The sequence below is a fragment of the Tasmannia lanceolata genome, unplaced genomic scaffold (genome assembly GCF_043159265.1).
Source record: "Tasmannia lanceolata isolate RefF3 unplaced genomic scaffold, GAP_Taslan_0.1 ptg000023l, whole genome shotgun sequence".
Taxonomy (NCBI): Eukaryota; Viridiplantae; Streptophyta; class Magnoliopsida; order Canellales; family Winteraceae; genus Tasmannia; species Tasmannia lanceolata.
In genome coordinates, this window is record NW_027518700.1 from 16,188,313 (window position 1) to 16,211,330 (window position 23,018).

The window sequence follows — 23,018 nt, forward strand, 5'->3', positions numbered from 1 at the left end:
TAGTAGAGGAGGAGCCATCAGAATAGGGACAGGCAAGCTAGTTGTATCAGCAGGTAATGGAGAACCTGTGGCAGGCAAATAAGGCTGGTCCTCAAAGAACGTGACATCTGCAGAGACATATATCTTTCTAAAACGAGGACTATAACATTTATAGCCTTTTTGGGTACGAGTAACCTAAGAAGAGGCACTTTTCTGCCCTTGGTTCCAACTTGTCAAGTCTTGGAGATAGTTTATGGACAAAGCACGCACATCCAAAGACACGCACTAATGGAAATGGATCACCAAGAGGACAAGATCGAAAAAGGTGTTTTCCCAGATCAAGTTGACGAGGGAAGACGGTTACCTAGGAAGCATGCCGTGAGGGCTGCATCACCCCAATGAATTTTAGGAACCTTCATCTGAAACATAAGTGTACAAGTCATATCAAGTAAATAACGAAGCTTTCTTTCAGCCACACTATTCTGTTGTGATGTGTGAGCACAAGACGACTGGTGAATAATACCACGAGAGGAAAGAAAATCATGAAACCCATTAGATACAGAGAAATATTCCTTAGCATTATCAGTACGTAAACAATTAATAAAACATTTAAACTGATTGACTGCTTCAAAGTAGAAATGACGAAATGCATTAAACACTTGAGATCTATCTTTCAATAAAAACAACCACGTGGCCCTCGAATACCCCATCAACAAATATAATGAAATATTTCTGTCCATTTAATGAAGTAGTTCTAGCTGGACCCCAAGCATTAGAATGAATAAGCTCAAATGGACGAGACACTCTACTACTAATACGAGATGGGAAGGACACACGATGGTGTTTCCCTAACTCACACGACTCACAATGAAAAGATGGAACAGGCTCCGAAATAAAAGAAGACTTCCTAAGCATATCCACAGGTGGATGTCCCAAACGATAATGCCATTGATAGGCATCCACGGAGGAATGAAGAGCTACACCAGCCCCGGCCTGGTCAAGGTAGTAAAGACCATCAATCTCACGACCCACTCCAATCCTCGTCCCAATCTTCATATCCTGAAAAACGCAATAGGAAGAAAAAAAAGGAAACAGTACAGTTCAGTGAGTTTGTTAATTGGCGAACAGATAACAAGTTAACAGGAAATGACGGAACATAAAGAACGGAAGACAATTGAAGTCCCGTCGAGATGGAGACTGCACCCATGCTAGAGACAGGGGGTGTAGTCCCATCTGCCAATGTAACTGTACGAGGTCCCATAGAAGCGAAAGGTTGGAGAGAAGACAGGATTGCAAGATTACCAGTCATATGGTGAGATGCTCCTGAATCAATGAGCCATGTCCCAGAAGAAGTACGAGAGAGAACAGGAGGGACTACCTTTATGGGCAAACGTTGCAACTGGCTCTTTTCCCTTGTCCCGAATACAGAGAAGCGACTCATATTCCGCACGTGGGATAACAAGGGACTCAGATGCAGGTGGAACCATAGAAGAAGGAATACCATCAGAATCAGCAGCATGCCTGTATGGACGAAGCTCAGGATGTAAATCGTAGCAATAATCAACAGTATGGCCATCCAAACGACAGTGAGTGCAATGACCGCCCCCACGGCCACGACCGCCACTATCTCTGCCTCCCCCTGACTCACGACCACCACCACGGCCACATCCACGCCAACCACCATCACGGCCTCGTCCAAAGCAACCACCACCACCGCCATGATCACCCTCGCCATATGAAATATGAGCAGATCCATCCACTAGAGGTTCATCAGACTGCGGTACCCGCATACGCTGGACACGGGAGAAGGCCTCTGCAAGGGTGGGAAGCGAACCGGAACTAACCAGTTGCTGACGAAGCTGGGGATAGTCAGGGCCCAAAGAATCAAGAAACCGAACCACCCGCATCTCTTCCTGACGCTTTTTGAGAACCTCAGGATCAACTGGTAAAGGGCAACAATAAGTCAAGCTCCTGACAGAGTGCAAGGTAATAACTATAGTGAGATCCTACAGGTTTGTCTCCTCGCTCAAGACTAAACCAATCGGAAAAACGATCACAGATACGAGTCAGATTATCTACGCCCGAATACATCGTAGCCACACGCTCCCAAATTTTCTTCGATGACTGCAGATACATCATGGACGTAGCGACATGGGGTGCCATACAGCCCCATAGAAAGGAGCGAACCACAGTATCATCCTCACGCCACTGATCATATGACGAGTCAGTGCGAATCAGAGGAGAGCACTCAAGAAAACTGATTTTCCTACGGCCAAGTAGATAAGTGTAGACCGCCATCTTCCACAGGGGGGTAATTTGTCCCATCCAGTTTTATTGAAGTCATCTGAAGGGGAGGCTCAATATGGGAATAGCTAGACTGAGAAGTATACGATGAAGTACGGCCTTCATCAACCTTGAGGATAGTAAGTTGTGAGCGGAGCCGCGGAAGGGGTCTACAGAATCCATAACAATAGTTGACAACCAGAACAACCAACAAGTATACCCTCAGTCACCACCGAAAAATAACAATAAACTCCACAAGGCACTCAACAACCTACTGCAATGCCACAATAGCACTAACAACAAACACCACGAGGCAACAACACCTCAGCCAACAAACACAAGAAGACTATCACCAACAATAACCACCACAACACCTCCAAGACGAAACAACCAAAAAGAGGCCATAACACACGTAGCCACCCATCCACAAGTAAATCACCACAACTGCACCAACACAATCACCACCAATACATGCAACAGATGTACCATCCAACCTCATCAATCCACCACCACCAACAACTAAGGTGTTGATTTAGATCATGGATAACAGCATGAACCACAAATACTTATGCCCAAGAAACCACCAATCAATAATAAACGCCCGAGAAACAACAATCTGTCCAAATTAAGTCATGAGATGCCTAAAAATAAATAATTGGCATAAAAGGGTTGTGGGTGGAGAAAATAATACGGCCACGGCACAGAAAGAGGGGTAAGAGGTAAGAGGAGGAGAGGCACCAATATGCGAGATGGGAAGGGTGAGGTGTGGATATACGATTGGATTGGGGGTTTATACGGCAAGAGGGCTGGGGAATATACGGCTGGGTATTAGGTTACGGCACACACAAAAAAATTGTATTTGGTATTACGGATGGGGTAGGGGTATTACGGTGGGTAATACGGCTTTGGGTATTACCGTGGGGTATTACGGCTGGGTATTACCGTGGGGTATTACGGCTTTGGGTTTTACAGTGGGGTATTACGGCACAAAATAAAAAGAAAGGGGTATTGTGGCACAATAAAAGAGGTTGGTATGGAGGGTTACAGGGATGTTTACGCCAAGGTATGGAGGTTAGGGTTGAGTTAGGATTTTGGGTCTAGTGGTATGATTCTTGCTTTGGGTTGAGATAGATTAGGGTTAGGATTTTGAAGATGAAGAAATAGGATTCATCTACATGGCTCTGATACCATGTTAGATGTTAGATTTAGAAGAGAAATAAGATGGGAACGAGAGGGTTTGAGAGAATCGTATGTGGGAGAGAGTGAATGCCTTAAACATTCTCCCCATCATACGTAATATATATATATATATATATATATATATATATATATATATATATTTGAAAGACGAAAATGCCCCTACATGGGTGTCAATACATTTAACAATGCAAAAGTTAGATTCCATTTTAGCTATTTTCCAATATAAGAAACTAATACGCAAAATTATTAAACTTAAAAATTAGCTATTAATAAGAAAAGTAAATGCAAACAGGGTTCATCTAAGTTGCCATATGTATAAACATCTAAATTTCCATATGCATAAATTATATTCAACTCCTTGTCTTCACATAAGCACTTTCACCAAAGGATTGTTACCGTATATGACTAATTTTACCACAAGAGTGAAAGGTGGTACCGGCCTCTCCACTAGAGTATCGCCGGTCAACATTGTAAATACGATGTTGTTGAGAAAAATTTACTTCAGATTCATGTATGGAAGCATCTACAAGATAATTCATTACTATGTAAAATGCGAAAGTTAGATTCCATTTTAGCTATTTTCCAATATAAGAAACTAACACGCAAAATTATTAAACTTAAAACTTAGCTATCAATAAGAAAAGTAAATGCAAACAGGGTTCATATAAGTTACCATATGCATAAACATCTAAGTTTCCATATGCATAAATTATATTCAACTCCATGTCTTCACATAAAGCACTTTCACCAAAGGATTGTTACCGCATATGAATAATCTTACCACAAGAGTGAAAGATGGTACCGGCCTCTCCACTAGAGTATCGCCGCCTCTTTCTAGGAGAACTTTCAGTGAAGGAATTGCTATTACATATAACAATGCTTCAATGGGAGAAGAATGTGGTGCCATGCTCTCCACTTACACTAGAGCATGGAGTATATAACATGGCCACCTATTGTGGTCTTCTAGTTAGTTTTCATCTGTTTCTGGAGTTTCAAATTTCATCTGTTCTGGAGTTTCAAATCTCATCTGTTTCTAGAGTTCCATTTATGATCTTGCTTAGAGAATAAGCGTCGAAAACGGAAAGTGTGGATCAAATTTGAATCATTTGTTCTGCATACATACCCAATCCATACATAAGTACATTTATCTACTCTTTTTTTAGAGGTAGCCTTAATTTATTAATGAGTGGAACCAGAATAAATCGCTAGAGAAAAGACGTCCCCATACTACCATCCCAAATCGCCTAAAGATGTAACAAAAGAAAACTGCCAAGCAATATGTCTCTTAAGGCATTCGTTCCCCACTCAAATATTCATGGGCACTAAGCAATATCCAAGGCGACCTCCGAATTGGGATATCATTTCCAGACTGAATGAAGCAACCACCCATCCATTCCAAGAGCAGATGATACCAGCAGTCTTGCTTGACACGGTTAAGTTGACCAACATTCAGTCAATGAAGAATAGCTTACTTTAACCAGTTTGTCACCAATTTGAAATAAAAAGCCATAGCTTACATGAGTGTTGGGACTTGGGAGTCCTTTGAATTGCAATTATGTTTGTGGCCATGCTTCAGCTCGAAGATCATTGAAGCAATTTACAGCATCTCCCTTTCTTCGGTCCAGAATGCATCCATCGGATTCCACTTCTTTATAAACTTCTGGAGCCTGGTCGAATTTCCTTGCCCTAATAAGCACCTTTATTAGTGTGCTATAGCCTATAGGTAACCACATCAGGACTAACGTCACTCTCCGTAATAGCGCCTCTAAATGCCTTCCAGCAATGCCAAATGCCTTGATCAACAAATTGACCATTATAAGGTTTGGTTAAATTCCTTCAAGCCCCATCAGTCGAAGAACATTAACGGTCTGTTCACACGATCCCTTGAATGAAAGATGGATTGCTGCACATGCACTGCAGACAGAAGCACCACCCTATTCCGTGGAAATCCAAGTGTGATACAGCAGGGATGACCAAAATGACATAAGAGCTGCTACACGAAAGAAAATTAAGGGCTTTTCCGGAAGTATGATACATTTATTTACTTTTTTCTTAACTTATTATTGGGGTTCTAAGAGATGATGGGGGATTAGTGAAATGGTCCTTCGCAAGCCCCGTTGGTGTGGCAGACTCTAGTGAAGCGGGGGGTACAGGCAGTCCATCAGGGTACTAAGTTTCTAGAGAAGATCTAAACAGAGTGCTGATAGAAAGGGATTCCCTCAATGTAATCCGCTGGTTATGCGGATCCCATATTTTCCCGTGGAGATTTGCTGAGATTTTCAAGGAGATTAAAGATATTGTGGGTAACTCGAGTATCTCTTTCCGCCATATCAGGAGGTCGGCTGAAGGGGTGGAGGATAGACTTGCAAGGGATGGAATTCGGTTGATGGCGCCATCGAGTGGTTCAATTTTCTACCGCCTTGAGTTGTTTTCGGCCATGCATATTCTCAATTTTCATCTCTCCCTGTATTTCTTTTCTCTTTATTTCTTGTACTTCTTTTGACCACTTCGGTCTTTCATTTTTAATGAAATTTCGGCCATTCAAAAAAAAACTTATTATTTGGGCAGGTAGGTAGCAGGCTGAGAGCTTCTTTCCAATGTGCTTGTGATGGACCATAAAAACAGAAATATAGAACGTGCATCTCTATGCATACTTGCGTACACACATGTATTTCGGGTTTTCAACAACTTGGTTGTTGGAAGAACTGATACTATCCAACATTCCCCATCACAATACTATGTTTCCTAGATATTTATGTTCATAGTTATGTCCGATAGTATCTACCAGGTTGAGAGCTTCTTTCCAATGTGCTTGTGATGGACCATAAAAACAGAAATATTGAAAGTGCATCCTCTATGCATACATGAGCAATACACACTACACACATGTATTTCAGGTTTTCAACAGCTTGGTTATTGGAAGGATTGATACTATCCAACACTCCCCATCACAATACTATGTTTCCTAGATATTTATGTCCATAGTTATGTCCGATAGTTACCTTTTGCATATCAAAGAAAGAAAGAATATCCACATAGTTCTCCTGAATGCTTGTCGCAAGAATCCAAGGATATTTTATCAGCATCTTACCAACATCTTGTTCACCTACTCCAGCCTGAAAAAGAAGGGCATTGCAATGTGATCAATTGCAACAGATAATAGCAAACAGATAAAATGTCTTCAAAACAAAACAACCAAAGGTTTCTTCTAAAGGGTTCACCACAGATGAGAACCGTTTTTACAAAATGATACATGAACTAAGCAGCATAGCAAGGCGATAATTATACAAACCAAGATATTTTTAAATACACGATATGCTTTAAACTTCAAAGCATTAACAAGGACAAACAACATGAACCTTAGCAATAACAATAAAAAATAATCTTGTCTGCACAAACAAAATCTAAACCTCAAATCCTCCATATATCTTCTTGAGAACATGAACACAAGCGTCGCACCCAAAATACATCCTCATTAGAACTAAAAGTAGGGTCAGGAGTATTTCACTAAGAGTATTTTTGTCTTTCACAATTTTATTTTATTTTTAATGTTAAAGAAAACAAAAGAGGGATGAAGCCTATACAAGCAAAGGGGGGAGCAGCGATGCAACCCCACCAAGGAAACAAGAAAGAAAAAAACCTACAACACAGGCATTCCACGCCAAGTCCTCAAAGTAGTTGTGAAAACTCCATTGTTAGCTAGACGAGAATTGCCTTCCCTATGAATATGGGAGAAGGAACACTCCACCTCCCTCAGAATGTCAAAAAATATCTCTCTGAAAAAGAGTTTAAATCTACAGAGGAGAGCAGAGTCCATACGAAGCCACCAAATGGTGTTGAGCGCATCGCCTTCAACCCGCAACTTGGAAACATCAATTTGTGAAATCAGCCAGACTCCATTCCAGATTATGCAAACTTTTTACTCTGCCGCATCACAATTCCCACAAGGGACAGCATAAGATAGAACAATCAGAGTTAGAGTTAGAAAAAACTCTCCCAACACCAACTAAATCGGCTGTACCAATGATTATGTTAAGAAGCTTCCTACTACCATCAAAGTTCAGCTTAATCCACTTGACATCAGGAGCGACCAAACATCAAGCAGATGAATTGTGGAGAGAAAGAGAGAGAGAGAGAGAGAGAGAACTCCACACTAATATGAATCCAATCTCCCATAATATCATGAGTACATATACCCTCTAATTATTGTCCTTTAGCAGCCCGCTAAGATACCTCACTAATAATCCATTTAATAACTTCACAAATAGAGTTAGTTTTATTGTTAAATATCCAATTATTTCTATCCTTCCACAATAACAACAATCCTGATGGAAACCAAAATTCCCATAAATAATCAAGTCTCTTATTGTTGGGCTTTATACGCCACCATTTCCAAACTCATCCAGAATTACATTAGACTGGAGCTTTGATTACCAGACTATGGAGGCTTTCTTCAATGTGGCAGGGAAAGTGAACACATGACGGCATCTGGTGCTCCATGCAGCAGCAGCATTGCCTTAAAAGTATTAAGGTGATCGACGAGATCTATTGTACCGTCGTACTGATCTATCTGGGGCATTTTGAATCCCCAAGGTAATGGAGCTGTCATGATCTTCTTTGTGAAGGGCGGCTCATTTGCTAGGTGCCGTTCGTCTGTCGTGTTCTTCTCCGTTAACATCGCCCCGATCTTCAAATCCATCTCTGGATTTTCTGGTGGGCGTCGGCATTCTTTGAGCTCAGCTCCATAGTATGGTTGGGCTGTGCAGACTAGGTAGAGTCTGACATGCTGTCTGCATTCCCGGATGGATGCTGCTCGTCCCGATTCAGCCCTAAGTCTCCGTGCTTTGAAGGCCTCCCGTCTTCCTTTGCCAGCTTTTTTACTAGGACGGTTAAATTCGCAACCTGCCTAGTTAGCTCCTTGACCTGCCCTACCGTTGCTACAGCCTCCTGATGTGGAACCACATGAGAGGCTGCAAGACAGCCGTTAGTAGGCTGATGTTGGGTTGCGTGAGAGGCTGATGTTGGGCTGTCCGTAAGCTGATGTTGGGCTGCATGACAATTTTGAGAACCGTGCCTTAAGGCAGATCACACCTCATGCTCAGAGTGTATCTTGATGGGTGTTGCAGTTACTCTTCCTTGGTGCCATGCTCAGATCTTCTTTTCTTCGTTCTCATAGGTGGCACCAATCTGTTGCCACTGAAATCTAGACTTGACCTCGGAAAGTAGACTGTACTGACCTGGCTCCTAGGAAGATGACCTGCGAACACAGAAGAGTGCGAAAAGAGGACCTGAGTTGGACTCTTGGAGGGAATTTCCGATGTCTGAGTCAGATGTGGCAGCAGCACGAGCAGAGCCCTTTGAGGACTCAAGAATACGAAGGTGAGATTCTAGATTTAATGCGTACCTCGAAGTTTGGTCCCCCTTTTATAAAGCAGAGTCCTAGGCAATAAAGGAATCTTGCCTTCTCTGGAGCCTTGGCTGATTGGGCGAGTTTCCTAGAATATCAGTTTCCAAGTTTATCCCATTGTAGCAACTGCGAGTTCTAAGGTTTCTACGGCTTCCGGAAGCACGGTGAAATTACCCTTGTACCCTCTCCAGTCATAGAGTCTCCAGATGCCATATGTTGGGTTCTGATTGGATGATAAATCTTACCCCAACAGTAACAAACCTCACTTTTATAGAAGCATGGTGGGGACTCTACAGTTCTATATATTCATAAGGCTGAGCATCACATATGAAGTGGATCAGATTTGCAAATTCATGGATGATGGAAGGGAAGAACATCTACAAGCAGCAATAAGGAACATGAGATATGTTAGAGGGACCTTGGATCATGGCATATCCTACATACTTCATACGAAAAAGGGAGTCAAAGTCAAGCGGTTTCCATATGCAGACTGGGATGGAGACCTAAACAGGAGGTTGGTTATCGGTTAGCAACTTATTTTAGTAAACAATTGCTTAGTATCACTCGCCGGCTCTTTAGCTCATGCCTGGGTCCCTACCAGTAATCTGTATTTTACTTTGGGGGACAGCTTGTCCCCGCTTACTGTAACTAGAGATTATTGGCGATAAGAATTTTGTTAACTTTCAAAAAAAAAAAAAATTTGCTTAGTATCACAAAGTAGCAAAAGGCCTCACACAATTGTAAGGTCTAGCATTGAAGCTATAATGAACAATGGCTTCAACCACTATAGAGTTAACTTGTGTGAGGTATTTTCTACAAGAGATCCACATGTACATTGATCCCCATACTACATTCTTTTGTGATAATCAAAGAGATTTTTTTTTAAATTGACGATTTCAATAATACTATGAAAAATACATTGGGGAACAGAGGTCCCGACTTGCATTACATAACATCAAAAAAGATTAGCCAGGAGTATACTCCTAGACCATTAAAAGTGTCTAAGACAAAAACTGCCTATGCTGTGAATAAACACCACTAAAGCTTCCTCCAAACCCCCACAATTACGTTTCAGTCCCCCAAGAAGTAAACTCCTAACAATGTCCCAAAAACTATGGGATCCTCACTCTTTTCGGGCATCTTCAACCACAACTCACCTTTAAACAGCTCACCTATCCTGAGTACCTCTCCAACTCCTCCAAGATGTGGTGGATTTGGAAATCCGGCATGTCAATGAGAAGTTCCTCCAGCATCCGACACAGGCGAGAATGGTTTTTTCTTTCAGCAATCCTTTCTTCCACTAACCAGATGCCTACCACCTGTTAGCTTCCCAAATCATTCTCCTCTCCGCCCTTTCTTTAGCTAACAGTAGTTTGAAGAAAGGGTGTTTAAATAACGGCAAGTGGGTATCTTTGACCTCACCTGTCCCACAAAGACTGTACAAAGTAAAGGGGCAATCCTTGGCTTCTTGTTTAAAAAATTTCCACTGCTTTCGGTCATTTCTTTGTGGGTCGGATCGATAATAAAAGCCTTCTCCTCATCATAAGTCATCGACTCCATTCTCGTGAGGATAGTTTCTAAGATTATAATCTCCGTGAATGACCGTCTGCCCCGCCCTACCGAGCCAGAGGAGGAACCACCCATGTTATCTTGATTATCCATTCCTAGAAGTTGATTTGATTACCCAGAGGGAGGAAGAGTCGCCCAAAACCTACTCCTTTGGATTTCTTACGTCTCTACAAAGTACTATATAAGCATTTCCTATAAATCCAAGTCCAACATTACACCTTCCTGCTCTTCAATAAAAGGGATAAGTATTATTTTAGCACTAAAAGTTAAAGTGGCCCACCCCCCAAAGTTCAACCATTAATGATTGTGTAAGAAATTTATCCTGATGCCAACTAAAGCTCGGGGCACCCATCATCCATTTACAACACCTACATTGGGTAGCAATGGGACTTCAATAGACCTCGATTTATTTATCTTTAAAGCTTCAGCCCCTTTTGCTGTGAATTTCAAGGGGATGGCCCTTATGTCCTTGAGTAATCTTCCACAAGGTGACCTCCCTAACAGAATCATACATGTCCATTCTGAATCCTTGTTTCCTTAGCCGTGCGCTTTTCGTCTTTTTAAGTTCCAGATATCATCCTGGTTGAGTAATCCAGAGGTCCCATGCCTAATGAATACCCAAATCTTTCCTTAACTTCGCAAGTCTACATTTCAATAGCTTTTGACGCATAGAACTGACATGCCAAGACGAGGCCCTGTCCCATTTCATAGGAAGGGACAGAAAGGAGGGAGGCGCAGTACCCTGCGAGAGACCTGCTGAAATTTGAAAATTGAATTCAAAGGCCCCATAGGGTCAACGGTCTCCATATCCATATCCGAGTAGTGCGATTGTGAGATCTCCAGCACCGCCGGTGGCCTTTCCGCTGTCTGAGTAACGATCTTCGAAGGGTTAGAAGCCAGAGGAGGAGGGGGCAATCCAGATTGGGGATTCTGACTTTCGGTAGCGGAACCCAACTGCCATCTATTACTCCGGATTTCGACTCCGATAGAGTAACATTGGCCCAATGATCGGATCTGAATAGAGGTTGGAAATAACTTCCACCATTGTACGAGAACTTTAGCTGATACGAGTGACATGCATTGTTTATGAACCCCTTCCATTTTAACTTCCAAAACTCGACCAAGTAGGCCACCTAAAGCTTCAACTGTTGATAATGCCCAAACATGAAGGGGGATGCCATAAAAGTTAATCCATATCGCCTCCACGCCTTGGACGTACTTTGTACCCCAAATAGAAAGGGAATGCAGTTTAACTATCCCATACCGCCCTTCCTTTGGCTAGGGTCGAGGCAGCTTCCCCCTCCGACTCAAACATAAACAAGACCTCATTCTTCGTAGATCGCATGGGCAGGAGAGAGATGGGATATTCCAGGATTTCTTAGCCCACTGCCAAAGATCTTAGCCCACTGCCAGGAGAGAGAAGGGATATTCCATGATTTCTTAGCCCACTGCCAAAGATCTCCAAGGGATTCTGAAATGTTCCTCTTCTTCCCGATGAGGCAATTTTTTAGAGTATCCAGTCTTGTTTCCACTTCCTTAACCGAGATGATTAAAGACGGAATACCCCCTTCGATCAAAGGAGAGATCGTCCCCGAGTCAGACCATCGATCAGCTTCCTTATTAGCATTATCCAATCTGGCGTTCGGGTTGGTTTTTTCCTTACCAGACGAGAGAGTACCCTTCACAGTCAGATGGCACCTTCGACATCTTTCCCTCCATCTAAAATTGGGGTAGTTACTGGATAGACAATTCCAGTCCCCAAATCTCCACTTTGAATTCACCTTATTGTTTTTTTCCTTTAACCCCCATCGTGGATGTGGAGTTGTAGCTCCAGGCAAGTGCTCCCGATTGTTTAGATTACACCATCGACAACAACGCCGCCATTTGAAATTCCAGTAAGCACATGCTAAGTAACCAATCGATCTCTTTTTCTCTCATGATCTTCTTAAACCTTGGATTTTCTTAAGGGGGTAGAAACCGTGATAATCAAAGAGATACTATCGCAGAATCCATTCTTCCACACCAAGACGAAACACAGAGAGATTGAATAGTAGTTTGTTATTCAAAAAGTGGAGAGAAGATTATTCTTCTTTGTTTCGGACAAAGGTCAGGTAGAAGCTTACTTATCAAAGGTCTCACCAATGATCACCATACACATCTGATTGACAAGCTGTACATGTTCAAGGGAACAATTCAGATTGAGGGGGAATATTAGATATATTTATGTAACACGATATTATGGCACACCTCAATAAGCGCAGTTTAGTCCTATTAGCATTAATTGTATACAAGTCATTGCATTAGTTATGAATTTTGTTTACTGGAACGGAATGCTTCGATGTTCCGGCCAATTTGGCGTTCCATTTTGGCATTTCGTTTCGGCGCGCTACGACGGCTGAAATTTTTTTTAATAGTTAAAAATACGAGCCTTGGCACAACGGTAAAGTTGCTCAATTGTGACCTGGTGGTCATGGGTTCGAGTCACGAAAACAACCTCTCTGCAAAGTAGGGGTAATGCTGCGTACATCTAGTCCTCCCCAGACCCCACAATGGCGAGAGCCTCGTGCACTAGGCCGCCCAAGAGAGAGTTAACAATATAAAAATCCAAAAAATCAAGAATTGTTAAAAATATATATAAGAAACAATTAAATGAACCAAATATGTAAAAAAAACTCTTTATTACTTAAAATTTTAATTTTACTGCAAGACATATCATAGCATGTTACCTTTGCCTGATGGACTACACACTTCCCTATCCAAAGATAGTGGCCGTGAGGTCTTGTAACGGCAAACCCTACCGCTTCATGGACTCTTGGTCTTAGAGGATTCCATATCAACAAGGGGTTGCACTCACCACCCGTGACGTCTAAATATATTGGAATTGGCTCAATGGCCTCTCATCACCAATCCCATTAACCTTGCTCATGCAATATTTCTTACTTTTCTGAGGATTAATGGCATAGCAATAATTTTCTTTTTTTAAGCAATAGAATTCGCTATCGTACAATAGGTATAGCATTACATTTCTATAAGAGATTAATAGATTTCCAATTATCATATGCTACAAGAATAATAAGTGAATGCGGTGTAACATTTTATCAGGTCTAGGCATGTGACATGCTACCATTCAAAGAAACTATATTATTGCATCTACTTCCCTTATTGAAAACCATACAAAGTTAAGGTTTAGCTGTCACATGCCTTTAACTAACGAAAGAGGGTGAATGGAGTGGTCCCTGATAGGGAGAGGAGTGAAACAGTCCTAAAGTCAATTATAGAGTGTAAAGTGTCAATTTGTTTAGGTTTAAGTTTTCCACACACTCACACACTCTCTACACAAGCAGTCCCATTTTGGAGAACCACAAAGCACATGCACAGAATACAACTACTGCTCTGTTTGAGCATACAAATGCACACACACATAAACACTAGCTATTGCCATGTTTTTGGGCTCACAAATGCACACACAAAAACACTAGCTGATGCCCTATTTTTGGGCGCACAAATGCCCATACATAACTTGGGCGTGAAGACACACACAGAGACCTTACTACTGCTATCCAGATTTAGGTGTTCAAATCGCGTAACAAATCGACTCAAGTGCTCTCTCGTTTTGGGACCAAACAAACAAACACTAAGCTAACGAAAACTATGCAGCCCCTACACAAGAATTTGTGATAACAATGAAAAAGGATGTTGCCCAAATAAATTAGAGAGTACTTATACAAAAACTAATTGACACCCATAGTTACCTGGGACTAACGAAAATAGATGATTAAATATACGAAAACGAGTTGTTTTATTCCATTATATAAGACTGACAACCAAATGGAGGAATACACTAAAGTCATTGGTTTTATTATAATACATACAGTGCTAACAAGTAAATTGAGAAATATACTAAAATCATTCTATCTATGATAATACCTAGAGCTGACAACATATGGAGGAATGCACTAAAACCATGGGTTTTATTGTAAATACATAGAACTGATAACTAAGTAAAAAGAAATATATGAAAATCATTTGATTGTTTCGAATACACAAAATCGGAATTACGAATGGCGGAATACGAAAAATCGTTTGTTTCATTCTACATACATAGAGGTGACAAACAATAGAGGAATTTCATGAATATCATTGGGTGCATGTAAGTACTGACGAAAATCAATTGGTGTATATAGGTACTAACGAAAATCATCTGAGTCACATACGCACTGACGAAAATCATTTACTCATATAGGTACAACGAATACACCAAAAATCATTTAAGTTAAGTGAAATTGATGAACACAAGAAAATCGTTTAATACATCTAATATAGAGAATTGATAAGAAAAATATTTGATTTACCTTAATAAATAAAACTTACATGTATTGGGGACATGTACGAAAATCATTTTAATACACCCAACATATGAAACTGACCAAAGGAAAATCATTGGATATAATTTAATATAAGGAACTGACAAAGTATTGGGAATACACAAAATCAATCAATACATCAAATATATAGAAATTACCAAGGGAAAGTCATTGAATTTATCTTATTATAAGGGCCTGACAAAGTATTGGAATAGACGAAATCATTTAATACATCTAATGTGTGTATATATATATATATATATAACTATCAAAGGAAAATCATTTGATTTATTTTGATAAGTAGTACTGACAAGGTATGGGGGAAATACACGAAATCAGTTAATACATCCCATACATATAAAACTGACAAAGGAAAATCATTTGGAATATATAATCGATAAGGTATAAGGGACATGGACGAATCATTTAATACATCCAAACTATAAGACTGACGAGAAAGAAGGGACAGGAACATAAAGTGATTTAGGGCACTTGTTTGATAATGACAAAAGTTAGAGAATGCTAAGTCTCCCTTTAGCCTTCCACTCATTTCCCTCTCTCTCTTTTCTCTTCTCTCCCTCAATTTTTAGCTCACACGATTTTCCCAAAGGGAGTGCACGAATTATCCCCTTAGGGAAGATCTATAGGTATATATATAAATGCTCTTTTCCCCACCCATTAATTGATTATAAGACAGAACAGTCTTTCCATATAGAATAATTGCATATTTGAAGCATGGAGGATTTCCTTAAATCAAGGTGGTTGGCTGGAAAGTAAAAGATAGAATAAATCTTTTTCCATTTAGGTTTCCCTCCTTAAAAATCTAAAATCTGAAATTCGAAGACCTTTCCTTACCAAGAGATACGCAAGCCAGAACTACCATAAAGAAAAGTCAACTCAAGAGATTTGCAAATCCAAATCAAATCTTATAAGTTGGCAGATTTTCCCCATGTGGGGAAAATCCGTCAAACCCACGAGGAAATGAAAACATTTTTCACGGAAAGTTTATTTCTTGGAAATTTTTTTAAGATTACCACTAATTTATGGATTTTTAGGATTAAATAAAAGCCTAAATAGACAAATCCCGTATTGGACCTATACCATAATGGTAAATGGGCCATAACTTCATCAAAATCACGTCCAATTTGTGTGATCTTGAGCCCGTTGGGTAGGGAATCGAAAACCCCATCCAATAAGGCAAAAATCAAGTCAAACGAACAAGATTTGATGCCTAAGAATTTGGCCAAAATCACTAGTGATAATGTTTTCTACTCAATAGATGTTATTAGGGAGGCTTCAAAGTAAATAATAAGTATTTGTTTGTCTAAGCACATTCATTAATTTGAGTCTGTTGATTGTACAGTGTCTTGCATGTTATGATAAACTTGTAGTTTTATTTAATCATAAAAACTGAACTTAAGAGGTTTTGGGGAGTTGAATTTCGGGGACGAAATTCCTCTTAAGGGAGTAAAATGTAATGCCCGACCCCATCAAGGGTAGGAAGAGTTGGTAAATTTTGACTTAATCTTAACCGTAGATTTTGTGATCGAAGTTCAATGGTCTAGATCCTTGATTTGGAGCCGTTAGGACCGTTGGATCAAGCATTTGTCCCCTTGGATCCTCAATTAGGTTTGTTCGGATGCGAGATTGTACCATCCGAGCGTTGATCATGCCTTAACTAACTCATGAGTGGATGGCATGCAAATCGACGGCACAGAGTATATTTTCGTCATTTTATTTGTAATCAAATCCTGAGGCATCAAATCTTGTCCGTTTGACTTGATTTTGGCCTTATTAGATGGGGTTTTTTATTCCCTACCGAACGGGCCCAAGATTACGCAACTTGGACGTGATTTGATGAAGTTATGGCCCATTTACCATTATGGTATAGATCCAATATGGGATTTGTCTTTTTAGGCTTTCATTTAATCCTAAAAACCCATCAAGTAGTGGTCACATTAAAACTTTTTCCAAGAAACAAGTTTCCCATGAAAAATGTTTCATTTCCACATAGGTTGGACGAATTTTCCTCATGTGGGAAATCTGCCAACTTATAAGATTTGATTTGGATTTGCAAATCTCTTGAATTGACTTTTCTTTGTGGTAGTTTTGGCTTGCATATCTCTTGGTTACGAAAGGTCTTTGAATTTCAAATTTTAGATTTTTAAGGAGGGAAACCTAAATGTAAAAATATTATAGCTTTTATTTACCATCCAAGCACCTTGATTTAAGGAAACCCTCCATGCTTCAAATCTGCAATTAGTCCATATAGAAAGACTGTGCTATCTCATAATCAATTAAGGGGTGGGGAAAAGAGAAATTATATATATATACCTATAGATCTTCTCTAAGGGGAAAATTCGTCCACCCCCTTTGGGAAAATCGTGGGAAATAAAAATGAGAGAGAAGAGAAAAGAGAGAGGGAAATGAGTGGAAGGCTAAAGGGAGACATAGCATTCTCTAACTTTTGTCATCAGCAAACCATGGTTTTAAATTTCGGCCAAAACGTTTCGTTTTGGCCGAAATATTTCGGTTTCGGCACAAATCGAAACGAAACACATGAAGTCGTTTCTTTACAAGATTTCGCCTAAATATTACTGATATTTCGCCGAAATTCCAAAATTTCTATTGAAATTTCATTTTTGGACTTTTTTACAAAATTTCCACCTAAATTTTAAAAATGTACACCAAAATTTATGGAATTTCCGGCGAAATAGCCGAAATTTCAACCGAAATTTACACCGAAATTTTAGAAATTTCGATCGAAATTAAAAAAATAAACAAAATCGTAATCATATTTTTACATGATTTCGGCCAAAATTTCGGCCCGAAGGTGGTGGCCGAACGAAACCGAAATTTAAAACCTTGCATCAAACAAGTGCCTCAAATCACTTTACTCCTCTCTATTTTTCCTCGCCAGTCATATAGTTTGGATGTATTTAATGATTTTCGTGGATGTCCCCTATACCCTGTGAATTATATATTTCAAATGATTTATATGTATGGGATGTATTAAATGATTTCATGTATTACTCCAATACCTTGTCAGCACTATTTATCAAAATAAATCAAATAATTTTCCTTTGACATTTATATATATTGGATGTATTAAATAATTTTGTATATTCCAATACTTTGTCAGTTCCTTATAATAAGATAAATCCAATAACTTTTCCTTGGTAATATCTATATATTGAAGGTATTAATTGATTTTGTGTATTCCCAATACTTTGTAAGTTTCTTATATTAAGTGATATCCAATGATTTTTCCTTGGTCAGTTCCATATGTTGGATGTATTAAAATGATTTTTGTGCATGTCCCCAATACTTGTTAGTTTTATTTATTAAGGTAAATCAAATGATTTCCTTGTCAGTCATCTATATTAGATATATTAAATGATTTTCGTGTATTCATCAATTTCACATAACCTAAATGATTTTTAGTGTATCCATCAGTTTCATAAAACCTAAATGAATTTTGTCAGTATCTATGAGTAAAGGATTTCCGTCATTGCGTATGTGACTAAAATGATTTTCGTCAATACCTATATACGTCAATTGATTTTCATCAGTGCTTACATGCACCCAATGATTTTCGTGAAATTCCTCTATTGTTTGTCAGCTCTATGTATGTAGAATGAAACAAACGATTTTTCGTATATGCCTCCATTCGTAATTCCAATTCTATGTATTCGAAACAATCAAATGATTTTCATGAATTTCCTTTACTTAGTTATCAGTTCTATGTATTTACAATAAAACACATTGTTTTAGTGCATTCCTCCAAATGTTGGCAGCCCTAGGTATTATAATAGATTGAATGATTTTAGTATTTTTCTCCATTTACTTGTCAGCACTATGTATCATAATAAAACCAATGATTTTAGTATATTCCTCAGTTTGGTTGTCTGTCTTATGTATTGGAAAAAAACAGTCTTATGTATTGGAATAAAACAACTTGTTTTCGTATATTTAATCATCTATTTTCGTCAGTCCTAGGTAGCTATAGGTGTCAATTAGTTTTTGTATAACAAGTCCCTAATTTATTTGGGCAACACTCCTTTTCATGGTCTTCACAAATTCTTGTGTGTAGGGGCTGCATAGTTTTCTTGAGCTTAGTGTGTGTGTTTGTTTGGTCCCAAAACAGGACAACACTTCAGTCGATTTGTTACGTGATTTGAACACCTAAATCTAGACACCAATAGTACTATCTCTGTGTGTGTTTTCGCACCCAAAAACAGGATGGCAGCTAATGTTATGTGTGTGCATTTGTGCGCCCAAAAACAGGGCAGCAGCCAGTGCTTATATGTGTTTCATTTGTGCAACCAAAAACTGGGCAACAGTTAGTGCTTATGGGTGCATTTGTGAGCTCAAAAACAGGGCAGCAGCTAGTGTTTATGTGTTTGCATTTGTATGCTCAAATAGAACAGCAGTTGTGTTCCGTGCATGTGCTTTGTGGTCCTCCAAAACGGGACTGCTTGTGAAGAGAGTGTGTGAGTGTTAGGAAAACTTAAACATAAATAAATTGACATTGTTACGCTCTATGATTGACTTCAAGACTGTTTCACTCTCCCTAGAAGGGACTTCTCCATTCGCCCTCTTTCGTAAGTTTAAGGCAGGTGACAGCTAAACCTAAACTTTGTATGATATTCAATAAGGGAAGTAGATGCAATAATGTAGTTTCTTTCAATGGTAACATGTCACATGCCTAGACCTGATAAAATGTTACACCACATTCACTTATTATTCTTGTAGCATATGATAATTGGAAACCTATTAGTTCTCTTATATAAATGTAATGATATACCTGTTGTACGATAGCGGATTCTATTGCTTAAAAAAAGAAAATTATCGATATGCCATTAATCCTATGAAATGTAAGAAATATTGCATGAGCAAGGTTAATGGGATGGGTGATGGGAGGCCATTGAGCTAATCCCCAGATATCTAGACGTCACGGGTGATGAGCGGAACCCCTTGTCGATGTGCAATCCTCTAAGACCAAGAGTCAATGAGGCGGTAGGGTCTGCCGTAACAAGACCTCGCAGCCACTATTTTTGGGCGGGGAAGTGGGCAGTCCGTGGAGACAAAGGTAACAAGCTATGGGGAGCCGGAGTACCTTGGGTAGCCATCCCATATTTCGCGCATATTTTACACAGTTTATTTACTTTTCTTGTCACTCGTATTCTTATTATCTTATTTATCCTATTGAGCTTTATTCATGTTTATTCCATACGGTCACTCTATTCAGTAGACTATGTTACTGCTTCACTCTTTTATTGATCCCTATACTTGTTGGGGTAGCTGAATGACTCTGCTAGATCATTGTATCTAGTATTGCTATATATATATATATATATATATATATATATATATATATATATATATTTATATATATATATATAGAGTTAAGTGAAGCTACACATACATGTAGCTAACTTAGCTACACCAACGGCTTAAAATACAGTGGGCCCACATTGTTTGGGTGATCCAAACCATTCATTTGATAGACCCTCACATTGATAGGGTGTGCCCAAAAAATCAGCTCCATAGGATCATCCCCACCCTTCAAACTGTGGAGGCAAAAATGGACAGATTTGTGAAGGTTTTTACGCGTCCATTTTTGCCTCCACAAATCGTAGGGGTTGGGATGATCCTATAGAGCTGATTTTTTGGGCACACCCTATCTATATGAGGGCCCATCAAATGAATGGTTTGCATCACCCAAACAATGTGGGGCCCACTGTATTTTAAGCCGTTGGTGTAGCTAACTTAGCTACACGTATGTGTAGCTACACTTTTCTCATATATATATATCTCAGGTTTTGCGACACTGGATGACACATGATTTAATGGGAAGCCTAATGACCGAGAGCAGAGTCAAGGGAGCGGCTTTGTAGTTTCGGAAGGAGGCCCGCCTTAGTCCTTTTTTTGACAGGAGACCCGCCTTAGTCCTTTTAGTCATGCTAATCTCTCTTGCTAAATTCTACAATAATGTTAGAGTTCTTAATTATAACTTGTGTACACAGATTAAAGTTTGATTGATTTTAATCAATAGCATTTAAATTCCTTTATACTTTCTAGGTTCAAAAAAATACTTGGTATATTCTTTGGACTTATATCGTTTCTTTCGTGGAAGCAATTCGGATTTTGGGATTTGAAAAAAAAAATGTCCAAAAATCAGGGTCGTTACAACATCTCAAAATCAGATCTGCTTACTCAATCGCTCAACTGTGTCATCTCTTGAATACTCCTAAAGGCTCTCATAAGCAAGATCATCATACTCAATCAAGTGGTAGACCTCGTTGTCGTCACTACCAGTATCTCTAGGAGGAACATCTTCAAGATTCTCGTTGTCGTCGTCCGCAGGCTCTTCAACATTGTCCCAACCTCCATCTTCGAGCATGAAAATACTAGGGTCATCTTCTGCAACCAATCCATCATAACATCTAAGTGATTTTTGTAGAAGCTTGGACTTAGTAAACTTTGGATCTTTGGATCTTTGGACAGGGGCGGAGCCACATATAGCCCCCCCCCCCCCCCCCCCAAAGTGTAAATTCCTTGCTCTGCCCCTGTCTTTGGATCTTTGGACTTTGAATCTTTGGTATAATTGTAGTACTTTGAAGCCTTTCATTTGGATCTTTGGATGAAGTAGATGTGGAGAATTAGAGAATGCTTAGTAGTAGTAGTAGTTTAGTGAAAATAATGTAGTATAGAATGCTAAGTAGAAGATTGTAGAGAATAGTAGTAGAAGAAAGTTGTAAGGCAGGTTGAAGGAGAAGTGAGTAGGAAAATAACACTTAGATGGGTTTATATTAACTGTTGGGGCTTGTAGATGTCAAAAGACGCAAAATACCCTTCCAACGGCTATAAAAAAATCAAACCGGTCAAAAAAAAATAGGATAAAATCGTCAAAAACCAAAACTAGCTGTCACTTCTGGCAAAAATTGTATTTCGGACGAAACAGGGAATTTTGCCCGGTTTCGGATGAGACAGTCGAATTTCGGCCGAAACGGACTGAAATCTAGAACGAAACAAAAAAAGCCCCGTTTCTGTTCTAGATTTCAGAAAGAAACGAAATGTTCCATTCGTTTCGGACGAAACGAAACGAAATTTATAACCAAGGTCAATGCATTTTTCTTTTTCGAGGCAAATGAAAGAATCTATGTAACGACCGCTTTTTGACACTTTCTCTCAATTCCTTAAATTTTGAATTTTAGACCGTTAGATCGTATATCGACGATCGAGATCATCGATCCACTTTAGACCAACCGTTGATCCCGAAATAGGATCTCTTATTCATCCTTGATCTACTTAGATCAATCGGTCCAGAGATCAATGGCTCTTGTTAATCTATTCTATATTTGTTTCGGTAGCTTGGGGATTAAGTTTTCCGCGGAATAAGAAATCATTTGAAACATATTAAATAAGAAAGTAAGTCATATTAGGGGAAACCTACCTTCATTAAATGAAAGTCCAGTAAAATATAAAGAAGGAGGAGATAAATAAGATAGGTTGGAGATTTGATCTCCACTTTTGAGGGAGATCTTGCACACCTCTTTTGGTAGGATAGATTGATTCACTTAAAATTCAAATTCCCTAATTAGTAGCAAATTACTTTGTGGAAAAGATCTTGTAGTTATAAGATTTGGCAACTTACCTTTATTGCTAAACTCTTTTGGTGGGATAGATTGATTCACTTAAAATTCAAATCCCCTAATTAGTAGCAAATTACTTTATAGAAAAGATCTTTTAGTTATAAGATTAGGCAATTTACCTTTATTGCTAAACTCTTTTGGTGGGATAGATTGATTCAATTAAAATTCAAATTCCCTAATTAGTAGCAAGTTACTTTATAGAAAAGATCTTGTAGTTATAAGATTAGGCAATTTACCTTTATTGCTAAACTCTTTTGGTGGGATAGATTGATTCACTTAAAATTCAAATTCCCTAATTAGTAGCAAATTACTTTATGGAAAAGATCTTGTAGTTATTAGATTTAGCAACTTACCCTTATTACTAAACAAAAAGGAAGGAATATAGGTGATTCCCCATATCATGCAAAAAAAAAAAGAAACCCACACCCCACTCTTGCTTCCTTTATATATTGCCTATATTTGTCCTTGCCTTAGTCTCCTTGCACACAATAACAGTAGGAAGAAAACAAAGAAAAGAAAGAAGAAGAAGAGCTTTACACTTGATTCTCCTTATACCCT

At 39.2% G+C, this 23,018-nt stretch overlaps 1 protein-coding gene across 2 annotated transcripts in view; it reads right to left on the bottom strand.

Annotated features, from left to right (window-relative positions):
* LOC143856178 (Mitochondrial transcription termination factor family protein) overlaps positions 1-23,018 on the bottom strand; it is a 48,772-nt gene that overhangs the window by 6,963 nt on the left and 18,791 nt on the right. For both annotated transcript variants that reach the window (XM_077366292.1, XM_077366291.1), the window contains one exon: positions 6,465-6,578. In XM_077366292.1, the coding sequence (XP_077222407.1) occupies positions 6,465-6,578 (114 nt within the window). The remainder of the gene's footprint in view (positions 1-6,464; positions 6,579-23,018) is intronic.